Source organism: Protomyctophum bolini (assembly GCF_963924005.1).
Source record: "Protomyctophum bolini genome assembly, chromosome: 13".
Lineage (NCBI taxonomy): Eukaryota > Metazoa > Chordata > Actinopteri > Myctophiformes > Myctophidae > Protomyctophum > Protomyctophum bolini.
In genome coordinates, this window is record NC_137874.1 from 27,454,086 (window position 1) to 27,479,598 (window position 25,513).

The following is a 25,513-nucleotide window of genomic DNA, read 5'->3' on the forward strand; positions in this document are numbered from 1 at the left end:
ACCGGGATTTCCATAGATATTAAAATATATATATGCAGCGTTGGAGCGACCTGTCTCCAACGGGAGGATGAAGGCATGCTGCGTCGCTGCCACTCAAGTGACTACTGGCCAATCACAGCATGTCTTTTCCGGGACATTGCCAAAGCAAGTGCAGCTGGGAAAGAGGGAGTCGCGCCTCTGATTGGCCTACCGAACTTGGCAAGCTTTGCTTTCATTATGCTTCGCAAGGATTCTCTTGCCTCCATGTTGCCTTCCCTCAAGAGACAAACGGCCCAGAGCCAAAGAAGGCGTCTACCATTGGGATTTCCCATAGAGTTACCAGTAAGACGCCCTAAAGGGCGAGTTCGCGTGCACCCATCCGCCTGGGTGACAACAGACTGCTGGGCAAACGCTGGCACTTTGGCATGGGGGGTCAGATCAACATGGAATAAATTCTGTACTGGCCATTATGATGGTCAGATCAACATAGAATGTCAGAACAGGAAGGACGGGTGGGGAGGGACCTGTTCTGACATGTCAGAACAGGTCAGCTCCATATATGGAGATCTAAGGGTTTGAGGTTTGATGCCAGATATAGAGTTGCTGGCCAGCTCCATATATGCAGATCTAGGTGATGATCCAGTCTTCTCCATGTATGGCTATCCAGGGTTTGATGAGGTCAGTGTCGTGATATTCATATATGGCCATATATGGAGTGTCACGAGGCGTGATGAACTGACAGCCATATATGGTGGCGTGACATGTCACGAGGTGTGATGTACTGACGGCCATATATGGTGGAGTGACGTATCGACGGGCGGACTGACAGGTTTTGCAGGTTTTCATAATCTGCGACCTACGGTTGCAAATAAAGTATAGGCGACTGTGGCTCAAGAGGTAGAGCAGGTCGTTCAATGATCCATGGGTCAGCGGTTCGAATCCCGGCTCCTCCTGTCTACATGTCGAAGTGTCCTTGGGCAAGACACTGAACCCCAAATTGCTCCCGATAGGCTGGTTGGTACCTTGCATGGCTTCCGCTGCAATCAGTGTATGAATGTGTGTGTGAATGTAATGCACAATCTATGTAAAGCGCCTTGGATAAAGGCGCTATATAAATGCACCATTTACCATTTATAGAGTGGACCGGGAGCGACAGCCCCGCCCCCTGCTCTTCATTTCAATAGAATTTGCTCAGTGGCGTTTGAAGCACCCAGAAGACTGCCGGAATGACCATTATAACTCATTGGCTCGAGCGAGCGGACTCAAATTTGAAGTCAGGGTTAGATTACGCACATGACGTCACAGAATGAACGTGCTGCAGTTCCAGTTTTGGCTAGTTGGGTAGTGGCAGCTTCAACATTGGACAGCCGTTCTGGGGGCTTGGATGCAGTCCGCTCATGAGAGGCAGTTCCACGTGCATCACAGAAGGGGGCGTCGCCAATTGTGTGTAATTTTGGAAAGGAAAATCCCCTTTGCGTAACAGACAGACAAACAGACACAGAGACGGACAGGGGCAAAAACACAATCCTCGCCTTCTGGCCATTCCAGATATGGCGAAAATATTAAAAGAAGAAAGACCTGATCATGTGGCCCCTCTAGCAGTTGTGGCCCTATAAACCTAAACATAATTATGTAGGCCTTATAGAGCAGGGTTCTCAACCAGGGGTAGACCTACGTGAACACCTATAGGGGCCGGTTCTGCAGGGGGTTCACAAAATGGTGATGAAAATATAGGATAAAAAAAATGAATGATGAATAAATAGATATTATTTATCTGTACACAGTAGAATGGCAATAAAAAGTGCACTGAGCGTAAAGTGAGACAGAGTTGATTGTTCACTATTTATAGCAAAACATATATAGGGGGTACTTCAAGATGAATCTCAGGGGTTCAGTGCTCGGTTGAACCCCCTGGCACAGGCCTGTTTATACCAGGGGGGTCAGCAATAATTTAAAAAAAAGAGCAGCTGATAAATATATTTCGCCATTTATAGGCTATTTATTATCTAAATACCGTACCTAAATTAATTGGTCCCGATGAGAATAAGCTATCCAGATGTGCATGCAAAGTGTGCTGTGTGGCATGCACCACACACTACACAGCACGTGAAGCCCTGGTCCGGTGGGAGGAAGTCTCAATTCGTGTAGGCTGTTAGGATTTGCAAAGTTTCAAGTGGCCGCAGGGTAACCTTGAATGAAACAAGACGCACATCCAATGAGCTTTCCCAAACACACCCCTCAAAGACACATGCATAAAGTCCACACTCAGAAGGCAGAATACGACTCGGAGTCAGCACACAGGTGGAGGATGGGAATGGGTCATGACCAGGAGGAGTTTGCACTGAGTGGAATTAGAGCTGCAGTGTTGTAGTAGAATAATAGGCTACTGTGGGATTACCCTCTCATTTTGATTCTGCAGCTCTCATCGATTTCTTTGCCAGATTGCATTTTCCTTGTGTTGTGGGCATTTTTTTGCATTCTCTCTTGAATGCAAACATCGTCATGTTTATCAGGACAGTCTTTCTCCTGTATTTTATAGCCTCACTCTCGAAACCCATTCATTGTATGGAAAGTGAGCTCTGCTTTCCACTTAGACTGGATAACCAAAATTATGAGAAGGGGGATTTGGACAACGCTGCGGATATTTTCAAAGGAAGTTGTGTTCTGAAAATACATGCGTTCCAGCAGGATTTAGTGCTCGATTTACATGAAGATTCCATTTTTCTTGCTCCATCTGTCTCTGCGCAAGACACAATCTTGGTTAACGATGTTGCAACTGATCTAAGCCGGTGTTTTTATTCAGGCTATGTAAACTCAGACCAATATTCATACGCAGCATTGAGCGTGTGCAAGGGGGTGCAAGGCGCATTTGGTTACCAACAGTGGGAATATTTCATCAGTCCGGTCCAAAATGATACCAGCGTGGTCGGGATCGGGAGCGCACACATACTCCAGCGCCGGATCAAAAGCAACCTAAATGCCAGCTCAACTTCCAGGTGCGCAGTGGACAGTGGCATAAGTCCTGAGGTTGCGCGGTCCTTGGAGAAATATAAGCACCTGAAAAGTAATAACAATGTAACTGAAACGCTGCTGAAAGGTATGGGAAGATCAAAACGATTCGCTTCGATTCCCAGATATGTGGAGACACTTGTAGTCGCCGATGAAGCCATGGCTGAGTTCCATGGAGATGACCTAAAACATTACCTCTTGACCTTGATGTCCGTGGCAGCTAGACTCTACAAACATCCCAGTATTCTTAACTCCATAAGTATCGTAGTTGTGAAGTTCGTGGTGCTAAGCGAGGTTGAAAAGGGACCAAAAGTGTCTGGCAACGCAGCAATGACCCTGAGGAACTTTTGCACTTGGCAGAAAAAGATGAACAAGTATAATGACAAGCATCCAGAGTATTGGGATACAGCAATTCTGTTCACTAAGCAGGTAAGGGTAGGCTTTGGATCAATGTGAGATTGTCTACAGTGGAGATGTTTATCTGGACAGTAGCATACTGTATAAAGTGGGCCAATTCACCAATGATTAATATAGATGTTAATTGTGTTTTGGCAGATCTATTGTGTTCAGTAAAAAAATAATGATTACATACAATCTCAACCTGTAATCTGGACCTATAATCAGTATTGATCAATAGTTGATAGGTCACAGAGTTGATGTCCTGAGTCCTATAAATCGAGCAGCCTTGTTTTCTCAAGGGCTAGTTTAAAAAAACACAATTATTTTGTGCACCTCTAGATATTTGGCCCATGATGTGCAGGTCCAAGACAAAATCACTGCTATTAGCCATTACTCAACTCCATGATACATGATCATCCATTAGCCTTTTGTCCTCTTGGATAGATTTCCTTCAACTGTTACAGGGGAGTCTTCGGTGTACAGCTGGAGAAACAAACCAGCCGATACAGCTGCACACAGGTTTATTAACTCTTCTGTACCTGGATTAAGAGGTTGTTCCATGGTTCAGGAAGCTGTTATAGTTGGCAAGCATAAAGGAACAGCTGCGGATGCACTTAGAGTTTCAGGGATTTCTCCAGTAAAATGCAAGACTAAAATAACAGGATGACTTTTGGTCAAATGTGACGTTACATACAATATCAAATCACACAGCTAATTGTGTAGCATGGTGTGTTATCTAATCTATAGCCAACCTTTTAGAGTGTCACTGCCCTGAGGGATGCACTAGACTAGAGAAGGAGACTTCCCTCAACCTTCCCATTCTTCCTCCAGCTGTGGGCTTTCCAGCCCGTCCCACCTCCTTGCCTGCTCCCTATTAAACAGACCCCTGAGGGAAGGAGAGGAGGAGGAGGGGGGGGTCCTACATGTTAGTGATGTCCTCTCCCTCTGTGTCTGCCTCATCTGTTGTTGGCTGTCTTCAACTGTAGCCACTCCAGTCCAGAGCAGAACTTCTTTGCAGCTGCATTAGCGCTGTAGTCTTGCCTCTCTACAGTACATCACATTCTTCAGTTTTCTGCTCTGGTTGGCAGGTTGTATTTCCTGTTCATGTTTCTAAATTCTCCCACATTCTTTTACTCATGACACCTCAGATTACTTATCTAGAAGATTACGTGAATATACACATCATATACACATCTGACCCATTTCCCCCAAGGGATTAGGAAAGCGCATTTTAGCTGATATATGTGTATATACTTTTTTGTTTTGTTTTGTGTGTGTTACCAATCTTTAGGTTCATATGCATGGAGCAGACAGTGTGGATGTTATGTGGTCAGTTTGCATGACAATGCTCATAAAAAAAGGATGAGGGATCATTCCTACGGACAGTGAGTCATGACTTGTTGCTGTGCCTGACACCTGGCAGCTGTTATTCACAGGAAGGTTCTTTTTTAATAGAATGATTGGCCTAGCCACTTCCGAGATTGACCAGTATAAGAATACAGGACAGCTTTGCTGTGGAACGTAAACTCTCATGAAGTGTGATATTTCTAAAATGGCATGGTAAACAAAAGATTCTGTCAGAAGCAACTAGTACTTTGTGTGTGAAAACAGTTTATGGATGTTTATGAAGAAAATGAATAGGAAGGATTGTGAAAAGTAACTAGTTAAGTCCCATAGACTTTGTTGTATGACAAATAGCGATCTACACGCTGCGCCCTGGATGTTATATAGTCCTTTACCTGTACCACTCGTTATTGGATATAATAATCAGATTAAGGTAAGAAAATGGTTAATCCGGAATTGCTGTCAACAACAGGGCCACAACAAACACACAAGTAATGGAACATTAGATGATGATACAGATGTGAGCAAAATCTATCTCAGAATGCACAGGTTATTTCATTGTCATGGATTGCAACACATGAGATCAGTTTCTGTAAAACTGGCTGCAAACTGACTGTCTGTTCTGTCCCAGCTGACTAGAATCTGTTAGCACACCATCATTCAGATTGTGAAAGAAACTACCAGTTCCTCTCTTTAAGATGTGGTGTTAAGTCTTTGGTTAAAATGTCTGTTTCTGTACTTAAAAAAGAAAGAAAGAAATGAAAACAATAGGCCAAGGAAGACTAAACCTTTTAAATCAGCCTCATGATGGTTGGTGTTACACCAAGCTACTTTGCACTTTGGCCTATAACTCTTTACTCTTGGTTCATATAATAACCTATAACTCTTTACCCTTGGTTCATATAATAACCTATAACTCTTTACCCTTGGTTCATATAATAACCTATAACTCCATCCCTGGATTCCTTGGATTCCATGATGCAACTTCCCATATACTGTTTCCAAAACTTGCATACATCAATCAGCATGATCTCTGGAGTCATGTGATACATTTTTGAAGGGCAATAGCCCCTCCTATATCCAGCTTTGAGTGTTGAAGAAACATTGAAGACACAAGTGTGTAAACACAAACATTGAAGACAAAAGTGAGGATGCAAATTGTGATTGGCCAGAATGAGATGATGTATGATGATAAGAGCGCCCCTCACTTCACACGGGTGTGATGTTTCATATTCCATTCTGATTGGCTATGACTGCCTTCCCTGTTTGCAGTAAGGCTCATGAATGCATCATTCGATCAACCCCAAATTTGAATTTGCATAGATGCTGAATAAAGCTGGCTGCACCCCGGTGGATTCGAGCCCACACCCTCCATGGTGGTGGGCAGGGACTTTACCACTGCGCCACCCGAGCCACCCTTACATGACTTTCACTAACACTGGGAATTGACAGGACAGGCTAAATACAATCCTTTGTTTACACATAATGCATCTATTAACTATTGGACACAATGATATCATTAAAATAATTAGTGGACCATTATTTAATACATTTTCCTATCTAGGATAATATCTCATAGTGTTGCATGCATATAAAAAACTTTATATAAACCCTTTCCAGTCCCATGGTATAAATGTTGGCTATGGATTAGATTGGACTGCAATCATCAAGCCTGTGAGTCAGGTTTGTGCTCACCTGTGATGTGTTTTTGATTGAACAAAGTCTGATCAGTGTAGAATAGATCATAGTTTTCTATCTGGATTAATGATATGATGACAGAGTTTTAGTCAGTGGTATTGTTTTTGTATACAGTGTTTTTCTATCTTACTTATTATATCAGTCAGAGTCTGTCTACTGTTTACCAGCCCACAGTGTCATTTTTAGTTTTTATGAAGACCAACTCGGCTTTGTCCTCAGGCAGTTATGGTTTCCTTTAAACTCGGCAGCTTCCATGGTTGTTCTATGAAGTTGTTGCACATTTATTTACTTAACTAAGCTACACAAGATGTGCATTGTGTGTGAATAGCCCTTTTTCTCCAGAGCATTAGTAAGGGATTCTAGCCATAAACCTGGCACATTTATATTACCCCAGAGGGAGGTGGCTGGTAATACTGTAACTATAGTTTCTTATTAATGTACACAATAGACCTGGGCTTAAGAGAACACAACTAAACATTTCCAGATCTCATAAACTATGCTTATTAATGTTATTATGATATTAATGTTGCAGAGGCATTGTTCACTAGTCCACATAATTAGTAGTATTGTTACTGCTCAACAACTAAATGAATTAAGTATTCATTTTGAATGGACCCAAAGCCCTAGTATAAAGCCACTGGCAAACTCACCAATTTACAGGGTCCACCATTAAGTGCATACTTATCTGTGCACAAAATGAATAGAAACCAACAGTGGTGCTTTACTTTGCCGAGAGATATTTAACAGACATCTTTCGTATCAAATGGCAACATCAACACCAAAAGAAAAAGATAGATGACAGATGTGGGAAGTAGGTCATTGCAGAGAACAAACTCATTGACATGGCTGTTCCTTTCTTTCTTTCTTTTTTTTTTTAGTCAATAAATGGTCCTGCATACGTCATCTGCACACATGAACACATCTGGACTGGATTTTCACTGGCTAGCAACTGTGCTTTATACTGTAAATAATTTGTCATAGTACTTTAGTTCTTCACTTTGCATGTATGATCAAGAGGAACAAATCATCTTGGGGTTTGAGTGATTTAGTGTTGAAGTGAGATTGAGAAAAACAGTGCATTCTCTTCAGCGGCTAGATGTTATTGTCCTGCGTCTGAGGCTAGAGGAACAGTTCTGTTCAGGGATTGAGACAGAAGGGCGTTGCAGCATGGTGGTTACTCCAAAAGTTGTCAGTGAGCCCTGTGATTAGGAGGTGCAGTCAACTGGTCCAAATGCATACACACTAAATTTGTGTTTAAAACGTTGCGGTAGAGAAATAGGTCATTTGGAAACATCTCTCTTGGTGTGGAAATGTTATGATTGGAGACAGTTACATTACCTCATATTAGAAGGTGAGTCCAAACATACTTGTCCACTAAAAATAATTACGGACTGGGTGGCAAAATGCCTGGCCCTAGCACCATAAAACTGTTTCACAAACAATTATCACGCCGCTCTTAAGTGCAGCAAGCATGGGAAGTCGATACCGTGATTAGTTGAGCTGAGGTTTTGAAGCACACGGACCAGCTTAGCAGTAAATTGTGTATGTTTCGTCCCTTTTCCAGGACCTATGTGGAGCCTCCACCTGTGACACTCTGGGCATGGCTGATGTTGGCACCATGTGTGATCCCAAACGGAGTTGCTCTGTGATTGAAGATGATGGCCTGCCTTCTGCCTTCACTACTGCTCATGAGCTTGGTGAGTGCAGTCGTTCAACACCATCATACACATCTACGTTCTTGTGGACTTACCGGTAGAGAGGCTCTGGGAGTTGGAAGACCCTCGGCTCGCCCAGTCAAAGTGTGTCAAAGTGTCCCTGAACAAGACACAAAAATAACACACAAGTCACAAATCTGTTGGATAATGACAACAATGAATGAAACAAAACAAGATAAAGATCAAACAAAACTTAAATTGAACTATAAATTATATATGAACTATTCCAACAGCCAATATTTACATCAATGTCCTCAAATTTAAATGTTTAAACGGTAACAGCTCCTCCTGTGTGCTGCCATCCGCTGGGCAAATGCACAAAAGTAATTCTCCTACTCTGGGAACCAGTAAATACTCCTTTTCCCCTATGTACTGATAATCATAGTTCCATCTATTCTAATCATGTAGTTTGTGGAAAATGTCCGTTCAGTGTTGAAAGACATGGTGTATGACCTCCCCGTCCTGTCCATCTGCTTTTCCTCGGCAGGCCATGTGTTCAACATGCCACATGACAACGTGAAGGCCTGTGAGGATGTGTTTGGGAAGCTTCAGGACAACCACATGATGTCCCCCACGCTTATTCAGATCAACCGCACCACTCCCTGGTCCCCTTGTAGTGCTGCCATCATCACAGACTTTCTAGACAGTGGGCACGGTGAGTCATTGGTACCCCTGTAGTATCTGTGCACAGTAAATCCTCAGTGTTAATTAATCTATTACGGGTGCATTTGGTCACATTTGTATACTCTCAACGAATGATTTGACCAAACACGGTAGGAGGAAACCAAGACAGACCAACTTCCATTGATTTCAATAAATCAAACTTTATTGTCACATTCACACACAAGTGTCAAAGTCAAAGCGTGGGTGAAATTCTTCTTAGTGTTAGCTCTCAACATTGTATTATTTAATGTTTCCTGTATTTGTTTCCTGTGGGTGCCTGCCCCTTTAGGAGACCAGAAGCAGGCCATGAATCTCTTAATTGCAATAAAGAAGTGACAGATACTAAGCAGAGATACTTTCGCCACTTAAAGTCAATGAAGTACATTTTTGACCTGTTCTTCACAAGGCACATATTTTTCAGACTAGAACGTATCTTTGTACGAGACCTGCAGGTCTGTGTCAGCCTCACACTCGTGTGATTTAGCAACACTAGTTATAGGACTTTAGTGACAACTGGGGTGACGCCACCCACTTAATTAGGAGAGCAGAAGTACAGTATATACCAGTTCACCTGGCAGTCTTGGAATCTTCTCTATTAAGGACTTATGGTTTTATTGAATGAGGTCTGCTGCAAAGACCCTAAAGATAGAGATCCTTATATAAGATGGTGGCCCTCACATCACTTGATGGTAACAATTAAGAAAAAAAAGAAAAGGAAAAAAAAATGTGACGTTGGCAACAAACTGCTTACATTGCAAGAGCACATGTTGACACTGACATAACCACAGAGATTTGTCTGTCCTTGGTCAATTTTGCCACTGGAGTGGACCCTGATACGTATGCTTTAAAAATGTTTGCTGTGCAGAGGCAAGCCTATTGACCTTGGCTTGAATTGACATTTACATTTAAAAATTCTATACATTTTCTATTTTGCCTCAGCTTTATGTTTCCTAATAATCAATTGAAATAATGTGATCAAGAGCGTTGCGTTGTTATTCTTTCATTTGAACATTCAGTATACATACTGTATCAGTACTTGAAATGTGACATCTGACTGTGTAACCTGCTGCACAATATTTTACATTTCCTCAAAGGATATACTGGAGAAGGACAGAGGCATCTGTAGAAATGCATTCTGTGGGTTGCAGAAGGATTGCCAAGCAGTGCAAACCACTGAACTTGGCCTGCAGAACCTTGCTAACTTTTATTTAAATCTGTTCTGCATCTGTCCCAAATTAGAGGGGTTGTTCTAGGGAGAGCCACCACAGTGGTTTGGACAGCGAGGTGCAGTGCCCAACATTTCCCATGCAGGTTTACTCAAAATAGAATGACTGTCTCCTGTCTTTTTCAGAGAATCCTGCAGAAAAGAAAAACACACAGTGATGCATTATATAAAACACTTAATTTGACTGTCAGGAGACATTGTTCAATGTTTTCTTCTATGTCATGAAAACAAGAGTTAATATCACAAAGTAGCTTTTCCTTATAGAAGAAAGCCGCAAATACTTCAAAAAGGAGTGGCTGTTTTGGGGAAAAGACATGTCACCACACTTTGGTGCAGTATGAGATGTTAGTTTTTGCAACAACTTTTCTGCCAATGGACATAAACCACCAATAAACACAGCCATGGTCTGATGATTTGTCATTAGAGTGGGAGAGCAGACTTTGTTTTCATTTCATTCTGCTTACTGTGTGTTGTTAATTTTCTATTTAATTTTCTATCACAAATTTGACAGCACACTTGTGCTGCCACTTGCCAAACTAATACACAACAACAAAATAAGTAGGTTACAGTGTAATGAGTTGAAAGAAAGCAACAGCACTTTTTTCACCAGGAAAACCACTTATTTCTGAAGTGTGAATTCCCCTTAAGGGTGAGAAGTTGGGAGTTCCAAGTGTTAAAATACCACCACCTACAACCCCGCTCTTTCTCTGATGCTGGTCTTTCATGTTTCCCAAACACCTGCTCGTCAAACCCTAACCACTATATTAGGCTGTTCCTGGAAAGGACCGTGTCTCTCTTTATTGTAATGTTAACCCTTGCACCTCAAAACCTCAAACACAAGACTGATGACTGTCACCCAACAAGAGAGGAGTTAAACAAGGGTGCGTTTAGGCTTACTGATGTGTCTCTGTTCTGTTTGCTATACTGAACCATCAGCGATATCTAAAGAAGCTCTTTTAATTATTACATGATTTCATTAAACATTACATGGTGTTGCTGCTATTTCATTCGACAACCCCCCACCACACACACACACACACACACACACACACACACACACACACACACACTGACACAAAACACCTTTCTTGCAAAAGTACTGTTGACTATCACTGAAGACAATAAACTTCACTGATAAAAAAAAAAACTCCCAGTGTTGGTGTGTGCCTTGGTTACTTTACTTACCAAAGTATACATAAAATTGGACTACAGTCACACTTAGTCTTTCCGATCCAGGTGAGTGTCTGCTGGACCAGCCCCAGAAGCCCTTGGCCCTGCCTGACGTGCTACCTGGAGTCGCATATGGCCTAGAACGTCAGTGTGAGCTGGCGTTCGGAGACGGTTCAAAGCCTTGCCCCTTCATGCAGCCACCGTGTGGCCGTCTGTGGTGCACAGGAAAAAACAATGGCCAACTGGTGTGTCAGACGCGACACTTCCCCTGGGCAGACGGTACAAAGTGTGGGGATGGCCAAGTCTGCATCAGGGGCGTCTGTTCTGACAAGCAGGGCGTCTATGATGTTAGGGTAAGCCTACTACGAAATGTCCGTCATCATATACGCGCAGTTGCACTGCACACGCACACGCGCACTGCACACGCACACGCGCACACACACACACACACACACACACACACACACACACACACACACACACAGAGTTATCAGTATCAACTTAGACCTATCATAGCGTTCCAAAAGCTGTCTGAGTGGTGTAAAATGTGTCACCTGTATGGAAATGGACTGAGGTGTAATGCAGCAAGAGCTATACTGTATTACCCCACTGTTCCCTGTCTCCCTACTTTAGGTGGCTGGGCGTTGGGGGAAGTGGGGTTTGTTTGGATCCTGCTCACGCACATGTGGAGGAGGTGTACAGTTGGCTAAAAGGGAGTGCAACAACCCAGTTCCATCAAACGGGGGTAAATACTGCCAAGGGGTGCGGGTCAAATACCGATCGTGCAACCTAAACCCCTGCCCTGACACAGGTACGAGTTGCTGAAAACAGACAAGTATGTTGGAGGATGTTTCCCCCCTGGGGGTTGTTTCACCTCCTGACCTCTTGCACCCTCCTTCCCCACTGTGTTTGCAGGTAAGAGCTACCGTGAGGAGCAATGTGCGGTCTTCAACGGCTACAACCTCAACACGAATCGTCTCACTCCCTCCGTGGAGTGGGTACCAAAGTACTCTGGCGTGTCCCCCGAGGACAAGTGTAAGCTCATCTGCAGGGCCAACGGAACCGGGTACTTCTACGTCCTGGCACCCAAGGTGAGCAGGTCCACCTACGCTGTCTGTGGACGGGTTTTGTAAATAAGTTGCACCCATGATTTAAGCTTTTTGCTGTTGGATGGAAATGTATCTCCGAAACTGTTTCTTTGCAGGAAATGGGAAAAATAACCTGTATTCCAATGGATCCAATGTAGTTATTATAAGCTATTATTAATACGTTTCATTGGTTCAATATTTATAAAACCCACAGACAACCACAGCTACTTTCACTTTAAAAATGTTTCACAAGTAGCCGATCTACAAGCTCACAATGTGTTGCGAGATGCGACTTGTTGAGAGCTTGTAGATCGGCTATTCTTTACAGTAACTTTAGTGTGACACAGTACTGCAGTATGACAAAGTAGGTCATTATTTTACGTAAAACGTTTAAATATGGAGATATGTCGTTTCTGCCCGACAGCAACAATATGTCAGCGTTGATCAATTGCGGCTATTTGCAGACAGTTAGTTAGTTTTTCCCCCAAGAAAGTTTTATCTATAATTCTATCGCAGACACACAGTAGTCTCCATTCATTTATTTATTTTCATATATACAATATATACAGATTTAACGAATGGAGAATAATACTGAAGTACATACAGTACAGTACAGTACATATACATGACATGTATATGTAGCAAGACAGGAATGAAGAGGGGGAGGAGAGAGGGCTTATCTCTGTGTAGAGTGAGCCTGAGCAGGCTTTGAATAAACCCACGGTCCACATTTCACACCATTATGTCATCTGAGGAGGAGCCGATATAGGATAAAATTCACTGGACATTATATTCTAAGCGGTTTATCATACTGTATGGCATGGTTTCATTTGGGCCTCTTCTATTATGGTATGTGGTGTGAGGAGGCTCAATGTGCTCAATTACATGTTTAGCTAACTTATCCAATTACGTTTTGTCACGTGTTAGGGCCCCAACATAAAATAGATAAAATAGTATAGGGTTTGAAGCACAGTACTCTACTGGGCTGTGTGTGTTTTTACACTTTACTGACCACTTTGCACCTACACTGCCTACAGCCACCTAAAAGTTACCAACCTCTGGGGTTGTAGCTCTGCAATTTTCGGCATGCAACGCCACCGTTCGGTAAATGATGAATCAGACTTTACTGCTGATTACCATAACCAACGCATATCAAACTAACGGGCTGTGACCATGTTTTCAAATACCTACGGGACCCTTAAATGAACACGAATGTTTGTGCACACGCTTGACTTTGGACACACGCACATTCAATTTACATGCACATTCATATGCATGCGCATGTATGCCTAACACACGCGTTTTCATCAAGATGAGGAACAATTATTTTACTACTGACTTCACAAGCGCTGACATCGATTATTGTTTAATTGTGGGGAAAAAATGGGAAATTTTGTGTTTTAAAGATATTTATCAGGACACAACAAGCCATACCTGGGTAAAAACAAGTAAAAAAAAGTACTTGCGGCTATTTGCAGTCATATAAAGACAACTCAAGTTTTCTAAGTATAGGGTGTTAATAAAAGTACATTTGTGTACTAAAGGTGGTCGATGGGACATCCTGCTCTCCAGACTCACCAGGGGTGTGTGTCCAAGGGAAGTGCATCAAAGCTGGCTGTGATGGGAAACTGGCCTCCAATAAGAAGTTTAACAAGTGTGGAATCTGTGGTGGTGACACCAAGGGCTGTAAGAAGGTGTCAGGCCTCTTCACCAGACCTATGTAAGTGAATCCCTCACTTTGTTGAGCTGCAATAGAGACCAAACGTCTTAGCAGAATGCTTCTCAGTAGTCTAAATCTAGGGGATGCAAAGTGGCACTAGCATGACAGCATTCGAACACACAGTATTGTTATTGTAGGTTGGATCATGGGCACCCAATTGCTGTTGTGACACACTTGATAACTAGCTCTGAATGTCAAATATTCTTATTGCTATTATTAACCTTCACTTTCATCATCATATAAATTGAAAGGTCGTAATTACTCTTTACAAATAATTCAATCATAGAATGAACATGAAATGAATGGATAATTCAGTTATTAACAGCATCATTGTCGGTGTGACTGCACCGGGATTATGTTTTGTCATGCAGAAACGGCTACAACTTTGTGGTCATGTTGCCAGTGGGCGCCGCCAACATCGACGTCCGTCAGCGGGGCTACAAAGGCATGGTGAGAGATGACAACTACCTAGCGGTGAAGAACAGTTATGGAGAGTACCTGCTAAATGGGAACTATGTGGTGTCTGCAGTGGAGCGCGACATCATAGTGAAGAACAGCCTGATGCGCTACAGTGGCACAGCGGGAGTCTCTGAGACTCTGCAGGCTGTCAAGCCCCTGGGAGAGTTCCTGACAGTGGAGGTGCTGTCGGTGGGCAAGATGACCCCCCCTCGCATCCGCTACTCCTTCTACCTGGCCCGTGACAGCAAGGAGGACAAGACTCTGAAAAAGGAGAGTCGTGCGCGCTCCTCTAACAGCGTCCTGGCTGAGGACGGTGTCAAGGAAACGGGCGAAGACGTCCTGAAGAAGCTCTCCTACAGTAAGGACAGGCTTGAACCTGGGAAGTGGATATCCACAGGGTGGGACCAGTGCTCCGTGACCTGCGGAAATGGCATCCAGAGGAGGATGGTGCAATGTCTGCAGCCAGACGGGAAGCCGGGGTTAGACTGTGATCCTGCGAAAAGACCATCAGCCACAAGGGTTTGCGGAGACCCATGTCCTGAGTGGAATATTGGCGAGTGGACGCCCTGCTCCAGAACCTGTGGGAAGGGCTTCAAGAGGCGGCCATTGCGCTGCGCCACGCAAACTGGGCTGCTGCTCCCCAGGGACCATTGCACTGGCACTCGCAAACCACAGGAGCTGGACTTCTGTAACCTAAGGCCTTGCTAGTGACTAAAACCTCTGTCCATATACTGTAGTAACCCCTTTAGATCGGACCAACAGGAAACCACCACCCACCAATAAGATTCACACACTGAAATCTGTCTGTTTGATGCAAGTGTTTCCATTTGCAACATGGGGTGAAAGAGGCTGGAGAAGAACTTGCTTGGAAGAGTGGAGATGATAATACAGGGAGTAAAAGTTTCCGGTGACTCAATGCAATTACTCTCACTATCACATTATGACAAGTTTTGAATGCAGATTTCTAGTTGGGTTGTGCAAACAGATCAGAGCAGCGTTATAGTAAAGAACTTGAGAGCAGGTTGACCATTTGTTAATTGTGTAGTTTGAAAAGTGATATGTTGGGGAAATGAAAACAGAATTGACCGTATTGAACGACTGTTATATACACAACAAAATCTACAACTCTACAGAATATGCCCTAGTATTGCACAATACTTAATATGGTGAGAAAATGTAGATCTTTTTAAATGTGGAGAATTTCGTCTTTTTTTTTTAGCCTCCCCCTGGCCAGCCGGGGCGCCTGATGGAGGGGAAAGGAACTGGTTGGAAAAACGTGTTCCTTCCACGCGCTACGTCCAACCAGGGAAACTCCCCCCTGTCAGGTGTAAAGGAGCAACTTGGACACTCAGGCATGAAGGGAGCATGAGTTAAGTCCGTTGCTCTCCCCAGGTTGGCGGAGGGTGTGTAGAGCCCAGGATCACAGTAGATGATTGGCACAGGGGTGAAAAATGGGTTACAAAATCGTGGGATAAAAAAATATATATAAAAAAAAATGTGGAGAATTTAATTTGAACCACCCTTTAACCCTCCCGTCCCTGTTTTGAGCCAACAAGCTATTTTGATGGTCTTAAGTGCTTAAATCGGGACAGTTGTTTTTAAAGGAAACAGTGAAAATATAACGATGCCTGTTGTGCTGAAAGTCGACAATGATCATGTCACTGCTGCATTTCCATGGTGCCTCTTGAAATCTTTAAATACAAAAAGAAACACAGCATAATACACATAACAGTGTGTTCCTTGCTGTAGAGGCTGCCTATTTTTTAATTCATACCTTCTGCACTGCTGCTACCCCAAAAAAAATCTACTTTGTATCAATCCAAATTGGGTCAGGGACTAAGGGAGAGAGCTACCACAGCATCATGTTCTAAACATTTCACTCCAAGAATTTTAACATGAGCGGAGGAAAAAAATCCTAGATTTATAATTTTTAACAATAACAAAATGGTACAATGGACCCTTGTGTTTCTTCTCTTGTACTCTCCAAATGAGGGAGAAATCACCTGTGCTGTGTAGACGGTGACTTTCTGCAGACTTTGCTCTGAAACAGTCATGGAAACAGTTAAAAATAGAAATCTGAAATCACACTGGTGGCGTTTGAACAAGCTGGACACAAAACAGGGCAGGAAACACTGACCACTCCAATGTCTTGCTGTGTGTCAGCTGGCATGGTAGCTAGCTCACAGTGATGTCATCAGGCTACACCCTACCGTATGTTGGACTGCTCAGCTAAGATATGACTTGGTCTGTAATGTGACTCTTTGTGACTCCTCTGCCACATTCAACCTCTGTCTTTGGCTCTTTTCGACCACGAAAGGTAACCCAGAACCTTCCATCACCTGAAACTTTTCAGAACCTGTGAAGTTCTATTTTGTTTACGTTGTAACCAGAACTGCCCATGAACGGAACAAAACTCAAAACGCACCGCAATGCAGCTCCTTTTTTATTGTAGGCTAATTCCGCAATTTTTGAAAATGTTTGAGTTCTGGGTTTCCAGAACTCAGGGCTAGTACCATCTCCTGAGCAGGGCCCAAATTAGGTTCCGAGAACCTTATCTGAAAGCGAGCCATAGCTTATGGAAACCAGAACCTGTGAAATACTTCACAGTTTGCTTAGTTATTATAGTCGAAAAGAGCCATTTGTTTCTCTTCTATTGGTGCTTGCATCATTTGACCAGAACTCTCGTCTCCTCGGTTCATAATGTTCAGCCAGGGCTGTAGCTCCATTAAGTAGGCACAGTTGCCATAGATCATTTATTACCGATGAAACGATAAAGTGGGAGGGAGGGAGGGAGGGGGGGGGGGGGGGGGGGGGGAGATTGGCATGGTTGTACAGAATGTGTGTTTCACTGGACCACCTCATTCATGGCCCAACAGCCTGAGCCAAACCGTTCTTTCTGCACACTTGATGAAATCCCTGTAATCCATTATATTCTTGTTTTGGTTCTTAATAGGGCCACGTTGTGCAACTAAAAGATGGTTCCTGTATTACTTGGAATATTTTTCATCAGCTTTTGCACTTTGTACAGTACAGCAAAAGAATCCAATGACCTGCACGGGCTTCCTTGTATACCATGTATACATCCAATCAGCTGTGTGCAAATAAGCAATGTAAATACTTTTTTTCATATTTTTGTCTACGCTGGCATTTGCAGTTGTCTTTGACTTCAGTATATTTATTCCAAATAAAATAATAAATGAACAACATTGATACAAAATGTCTGTATTTTTCATTTTTGTAGCCATGATATGGTAGTCAAATTAAGTCTATGCTTAGTCAGCAACTCAGCATTCCTTGGATAAATAAAATGTTAGAAAAATAAATAAAATAATTATAAAATCTTGGCGCAAAGGTGATTAGTCAGCATGTGTTAGTTTTGCAGCATTCCAGACTTCAATCTTTGTTTCTCCATGCTTTCAATCAAACAGTTAAAGTTATCTAAACAGTTTAGAAGTAGGTCACTCAAAACATGCACCTGCAAATATGTGTTTCTTTTTCTTCTGCAAATGTTCTGTTACAAGTTCTTCTATGCAAGTGTGTGCAATGTTGAGGCACGAATATGACACAAGTCAGCACATAACAGACTGAGGTCTGTGGACACAGATAATAAGTAGCCTACTTGGAGGTATTTTCTACTACCGCATTTCTATATCAAACAAGGTCAAGTTTATTTACATTGGGCTATTCATGTTACAGCAGTTAAAAGCTCTTAAAACACAGTAAACATACGACAAAGGACAATAACAGACAAATACAGTCACAAGATCCAGATAACAGATTAAAGAAAGTACCAAAGTAAAAGTACTCAATCTTTTCAAATGTGTCTATAAACTGTTCGCTACATATTGTGAGCTTGTCGATTGGCTATTTTTTTAATACACTTCAGAAGAAGTAGAAGAAATAAAGTAGTGTATAATGGACATCTCAATTAAAGTAAAAGTACCTCAATATTGTACTTAAGTGCAGTACTAGTAAATGTACGCCGCCACTGTAAACAGCTATACTGACATGTCAGTGACAAGGACTTGTCTGACCTACATAAGAGTCGAATGAGGCAAACCTGGAAGGCAGGCAGTGAGAGTGTTTATTTGCTCCCCAAGTTGGCCTGTTCTCAGGCTCACAGTGGTATCTAGTTGCAGGCCTGATAGATTTCAGAATGCCAGACTCCTTATCAAGACGAACGCTTGGCTCCTTGAGTCCTTTCACATTATGTTTTTGATCCAAAGAAATAAATCTGATACTTCTGTGAGGCCCAGTTACATGCAAACTTTAAACTTAATTAAATTAAATGTTCTCAGTCCCAAAACAGTGTTCAGCCTTCCTAATATACAAAGCATGTCTCATTACTGTACACCATAGTAACTGCCAGCTGGCTCCACCACTACAGAAAAAGTTTTGCCTTTAAAGGAGAAAACCTTCTTTACTAACGATCCCTGATACCATCCTGGTTCGTTCACACTTCACAGTTTCAAACACAACTTTTTGTAATCATCCAAAAGGAAGTGTAATTCCTTTTGGAGAAAGTATAATTCTGGATCCCTGAGGTTTGTGCCCAAATCATGATTCGATGAGTCGAATGATATTTGTGCGCCATAAAAAGACGATCTACAAGTTCACGACGTGTTGCGGATGCGATGCATTGTGAGCTCGTAAATCGACTATTTTCGCCGTGCAGCCCCGTCATAGGACGGAGCATAAATTAGGCGTAAGAATGAGAAAGGGCCAAACCGTTGGATGAGAGGCGACATTTTGACCTCATTAGAGCATCCATGTTTCCCGTTTAAAGGAACTGACCCACAAATCCAGATTTTCCTTCCATTTGACACCCCCGCCTCCTCGCCAAAAAACCCTTACACTTAATTGGTGAAACCACCGAAAAATAGTCAAGAGCCTTCTGGGGATAATTAGGGTCAGGATCCAAAGACTAGATTCTATGTGGGTTCTTCCGCCTGATCAACGGCAGATTCCTGTTTTTGTGGTACTTGCTGAGTCAGATCGTCTGTGGGCCACGAAAAACCATTTGAAAGACGTTCAAAACGCTGAAAGAAGTGCTTTGTGTGAAGTTGATGGGATGCTGTGTGGGTACAATGTCACTGCAGGACCCAATAGGCATCCTCATTAATGCACAACATCTCTGAGGAGGTCTGCTGACTGCAGCGGGAACTCAGTCTGCAAACAATACCGATGACAGATTCCCGGCTGACTTCCTCCTAACTGATTCATCAAAGTCGGATTGTGTGGTCTAATGTGTTCACAATGTATACATGTGACCTACTTTATTATCATTATGTTTTCTTTACCTCTAGTCTTCAATCCTATAGTCTAGACTTTGCAAAATGGACCTGAGTTGGCTCTATTGAAGCACTTTTTTCTGTCTACTCTACGTCAAATCTCTTTGCCAAAAATAGCAGATCTACAAGCTCCCAACGCCTCTCATACCTTCAACAAATCTAACATTTAGTTTTCTGAACATATGTTATGCTGTGGTGGACATAAAGTGTGTGTGTGTGTGTGTGTGTGTGTGTGTGTGTGTGTGTGTGTGTGTGTGTGTGTGTGTGTGTGCGCGCAGGTCCAGAGCTAATCTGGCAAACCACTGGACCCATCAGTGCCAAACTTCATACTGTATACTGCCAGTAGGCCAAAGACAGACTTCAATTTTTTTTCCAAATGTGTATAAGTATTATACTTACATTTTATAATGGAGGTCAAGGCACTGAAACCTTAACCTAATTTGGAGATAGGACTCTCCTGATCATGGCCCAAAAACACTATTTCACGAAATTAAATATTATTATATAAAACATATAAGATCTTAGTACCTATGCAAATGTTTTGTCTCATGGGACCCTCAGTCATCTTGTAACATTTAAATATAAATGTTCAGAATGAGGTAATGCATAGGGAACTCTATGGGTAGTATATCAACACACATATTAATGTACAGAACATTAGAGCTCAGTAATCTGGCATCACTCCAAGCCACCTGTGATATGGAGATGTGTCCTTGACCTACCTTGGTGGGCTTAATAGGAGAGGAAGCATAAAATGGGCCAGAGAGGGCCCACCTGGGGTGGATTTGATGTGGTTTGAACATGTCTTGACAGTTGACATAAAAATAATATATATTTTCTTCCTTTTTTTTAACCACTTAACCATTTAGTATAGATGTAGTATACATTTTTAAATGACAAATGTTTCCTTTTTTTCTTTTTCTTCTCACCTTTAATAACATGCTCAAAATAGGGATGCCAGGTTGAAAGGGGTTAAAGTCCATGTTTAGGAAAATAAAAGGAATAGGGAACAATGGATGAATGCACAGCAGGAAGGCCAACAGCAAGAAATTGCATTCAGGGTTTTAAAATGTAGGATAATCCCAGAAGAACAGTAATGAGTGTACCAAGTAGACTTCACAATTTAGCCATCGTTTATAGTTTAGAGATAAAATATAGAAAAACCTAAAAGTAGTACATAGTGTCAGTGTTGAAAACACTAATATGTTTGCCAGAATGCTGGCAAACTGTTGCTTCAGTGCAGCTGTAGGAGAAATAATTTAATGTTTCATTTAAAGTCCCCCTCCACAGGCACGTCAACTATAGAGCATCAGATTTCAATCTGGGGTTTCATATACCATTTACTCTAATCAAGGTCAGAATGAAAAGGAAGATAAACTAGAACCATGTGTGTCTTTATGAGTGGGAATATGCTAAGTACGGAGTGGGGGTGGTTTGGAGATCTTACATTATTCTCTTTGCTAGTCTATAATTTGGATCACAAAGGAGAGGGAAAAAAGCCAAAATATGGCATTAATCATGTAGTTGTGATCAACGTTTCAGAGTGTTTATATTCAGCAGGAGCAGAGCAGACCACTCATACTGTGCAGAGTGTATTTTAAATACATGTATTTGAAATGCATATTTAAATACTTGTTTGTACATTTGGCTCGAATGGAAAGAGAATGAGATGTAACTTGTATCAAGATTTGTCATTTTACTCCGAAAATGGACACATTTGAAACATTTACAGTACACAGGTTGTGGAATAAATAAATAAATAAAAAACTCAATGTGAGATGGCACGTGATGATTCTCCACATGATATCTAATCTACCCTCATAACAAATTAGGGCGGGTCTTGAGACAGACTTCATATCACCTTGCCTCAACTATAGTGAATGAAGCCTCATGTCCTTATGCATTAGAGATACTTTTGTGATCACCAAATTACTGCATAACACATGGTCAGACAAGTCTAATATTTCATTATTTGGGATGCTATGTCAGTATTCTCCTTAGTATCCTGGTCAGTATCCTGGTCAGTATACTGGTGTCAGTATCCTGGTCAGTATCCTGGTGTCAGTATCCTGGTCAGTATACTGGTCAGTATTCTGGTGTCAGTATCCTGGTCAGTATCCTGGTGTCAGTATCCTGGTCAGTATACTGGTGTCAGTATCCTGGTCAGTATTCTGGTGTCAGTATCCTGGTCAGTATCCTGGTGTCAGTATCCTGGTCAGTATACTGGTGTCAGTATCCTGGTCAGTATACTGGTGTCAGTATCCTGGTCAGTATCCTGGTCAGTATCCTGGTCAGTATTCTGGTGTCAGTATCCTGGTCAGTATCCTGGTGTCAGTATCCTGGTCAGTATTCTGGTGTCAGTATCCTGGTCAGTATACTGGTGTCAGTATCCTGGTCAGTATACTGGTGTCAGTATCCTGGTCAGTATTCTGGTGTCAGTATGCTGGTCAGTATCCTGGTGTCAGTATGCTGGTCAGTATACTGGTGTCAGTATCCTGGTCACTATCCTGGTGTCAGTATCCTGGTCAGTATTCTGGTGTCAGTATCCTGGTCAGTATACTGGTGTCAGTATGCTGGTCAGTATTCTGGTGTCAGTATACTGGTGTCAGTATGCTGGTCAGTATCCTGGTGTCAGTATCCTGGTCAGTATTCTGGTGTCAGTATCCTGGTCAGTATACTGGTGTCAGTATCCTGGTCAGTATACTGGTGTCAGTATCCTGGTCAGTATACTGGTGTCAGTATGCTGGTCAGTATCCTGGTGTCAGTATCCTGGTCAGTATTCTGGTGTCAGTATACTGGTGTCAGTATGCTGGTCAGTATACTGGTCAGTATCCTGGTGTCAGTATCCTGGTCAGTATCCTGGTGTCAGTATCCTGGTCAGTATCCTGGTGTCAGTATCCTGGTCAGTATACTGGTGTCAGTATGCTGGTCAGTATCCTGGTGTCAGTATCCTGGTCAGTATCCTGGTGTCAGTATCCTGGTCAGTATACTGGTGTCAGTATCCTGGTCAGTATTCTGGTGTCAGTATCCTGGTCAGTATCCTGGTGTCAGTATCCTGGTCAGTATACTGGTGTCAGTATGCTGGTCAGTATCCTGGTGTCAGTATCCTGGTCAGTATACTGGTGTCAGTATCCTGGTGTCAGTATCCTGGTGTCAGTATCCTGGTCAGTATCCTGGTGTCAGTATGCTGGTCAGTATCCTGGTGTCAGTATCCTGGTCAGTATCCTGGTGTCAGTATCCTCCACTCCTAAAGCAAAAGCACTCCAAAATAGCCAGGACCAACATTGTGTGGAAGTCCTTTGGAATCGGGCCAGAGCATTACAAGATTTAGCTTCCTTCAAAATGCAATCTGCATTTAATTTGCTCATGTGTCAGTATTGTTTCGTACAATATAGCTTAGTAGGTATAAAATAGCATATTCTATTCACGGAGATTCATTTGGATTTTTTTTAACAATGCAGAACTCCGCTTTAACAGTTCTGCACTATTCTCAGTATCATTGCTCTAAAAATCGTTTTGCATGAAATGAAGACAAAACGCTCCTTCTCTGTCTTTCTCTCACCCTCTCTGCAACTGTGAACCTTGGGGTTAGATGAACACCTTGTTTTGAATAAGGAATGCTAACAATGCAACAAGCCATTTTAAGAAACCCGAGGGCCAAATGTTGAAATGTTTTCCCACATTTTCCGAAAAAGAAAAAAAAAGTGGAAATGTCAACGTATCCCTTTAACCTTGGCCCAGATAAAAAATATATAGTGCTGTTGCCTGTGTGTGTGTGTGTGTGTGTGAGTGAGAGAAAGCGAGAGAGAGAGAGAGAGAGAGAGAGAGAGAGAGCATGCATATGCGCAAGTGTGTGTGTGTGTGTGTGTGTGTGTGTGTGTGTGTGTGTGCGCGCGTGTGTGCATGCATGTGTATTTGGAATGCTGCCACCTCAGTCTGGCCCTGCAAATCCCCAAACACTGAGTTAAATACTGCAAAACAGTCCTAAAGCGAGCAGTGAGAGGATGAAGTCATACTTACGCTATACCTTTTACAAAGTCTACACAATCGTACGAGTATAAGGCTGTTATTCTACGATTTCATGCTGTGTTAGATATAATAATATGCATAAGTAAATGTGTTAAGTGCAATATGCTTACTGACAATGTGACTTAAAGCCTATTAAGTACCTAATCCTTAAATGAGTAGTTGAGAGTTCTAATTATAGGAGTTAATAAGTCATGATTTATAAACATGAGCATGCAATCAAGGTTAGGATCTCACTAATCAAAACCTGCTGTGGCCACAACACCCTGAATCAAGCCTGGAAAATACATTTCCAGTGCTTCTATGCAAAAAGACATGCACAGGTCGTATAGAAAAACAGTGTGTGCGTGCGTGCGTGCGTGCGTGCGTGCATGCGTGTGTGCGTGTGTGCGTGCGTGCGTGTGTTTGAGGTTGAACTTGAAGCCGGCGTTTCTTATTGGCATGTATGGGAAACTTTACAGAATACACAATGAATGGTTTACATTATGTTAGTCATAGAAGTCCCAAATTGGGTTAGAAAAATATAACATCAACTTGAGATTGCCTGAACAACTAAGAGATATGTATACCCTGTCCAGAATGACAGAAACAAAACCAAACAAAGCACACTTTACTGAAATCAAGGAAATTGGATGATGAATGTAAAACGCAAGGCAACTTGAACGAACAACACATATTATGTTTCTCTATTAGTTTCTACGGTTGCTAACCGTATAAACTGAAATCTATACTTTGAGTTATGAGCAAACATTCACAACAGAGAGGGAGAGTGCACTGTAGGTATTGTCATTAATCTTGTGAGGGCATGTTCCTTCAGGTCTGTCGTGTCTTTCTAATGCCAAATTTATGTTCCGTCGTATGTTCCGACAGCTAGGGTCCCAAAAATAGCTTTAGATCTACAAGCTCACCAAATCTTATTTGCAACATGTTGTGAGCTTCCATCATACAAACATATTTTTGTGAATATTTTCTTGTCAAGCTAAGTGAAAGTTGAATTATCCATGAACAAGTATTTTGGACAGCACTGCAGCAAATGTTTGGGAGTTTTGCTTTCAATGTAGTTTCTTTTTATACAGTACATTAGCATTATACCGGTTCACTGCAAAATACATTTAACTCTTAGAGTAATAGTGATTTTTTTTCCTATAACCATTTCCATGTGCTCCTCTCTGTAGCTTGTATATGATTTTCAATCTCTTGATAATTTCAGGCTAGCTAGACTTGGCTCAACAGTACAAGTGAACTTAAGCCAACCAAACCTAAATCGTCATTCTCCTGCGATGGAGATCAAAGAGCTTTCATGAATGTTTCTCTGATATACTTATCTAAAGTTTGGATTAGGAAAAGGAGAACCAATAGCTTCCCCTATAGATGGCGGTAGACCAAACATCAGCCACTGAATTCTCATTTCATGTTCTGGTGAAAATATCCTAAATTCACAATTTGTCAATCGTTAAAGGATATAAAAGTGGAGGCATTGCAATACTTTGTAAAACAAATCGGTTCCCTGTTATTATTGAAATGTTCCAAGTAAACCACTAAAAACATGCATAACTTACTCCTAGTTTCCATGGAAGCATCAATAGGGTTATGACTAAAGGCACAGCACAAAATGGCTTATGGTAATGATAGCTGGAATTCCCCCTTCTTCATTTTATTTTCCTCATTACATATGACTTGTTAGATAAAGTTGTGCAACACTCATATGCCATTGCCCTCAGTGCTGT

At 42.1% G+C, this 25,513-nt stretch overlaps 1 protein-coding gene across 1 annotated transcript; it reads left to right on the forward strand.

Annotated features, from left to right (window-relative positions):
- The first annotated feature begins 2,265 nt into the window (after window positions 1-2,265).
- LOC308327463 (A disintegrin and metalloproteinase with thrombospondin motifs 15-like) lies at window positions 2,266-17,243 on the forward strand. The gene is made up of 8 exons (XM_080780972.1): window positions 2,266-3,417; window positions 7,994-8,126; window positions 8,632-8,799; window positions 11,269-11,555; window positions 11,836-12,013; window positions 12,118-12,293; window positions 13,835-14,010; window positions 14,382-17,243. The coding sequence occupies exons 1-8, from the start codon at window positions 2,482-2,484 to the stop codon at window positions 15,175-15,177; spliced, it is 2,850 nt and encodes a 949-aa protein (XP_080637098.1). The 5' UTR covers window positions 2,266-2,481; the 3' UTR covers window positions 15,178-17,243.
- The last annotated feature ends 8,270 nt before the right edge of the window (window positions 17,244-25,513 follow it).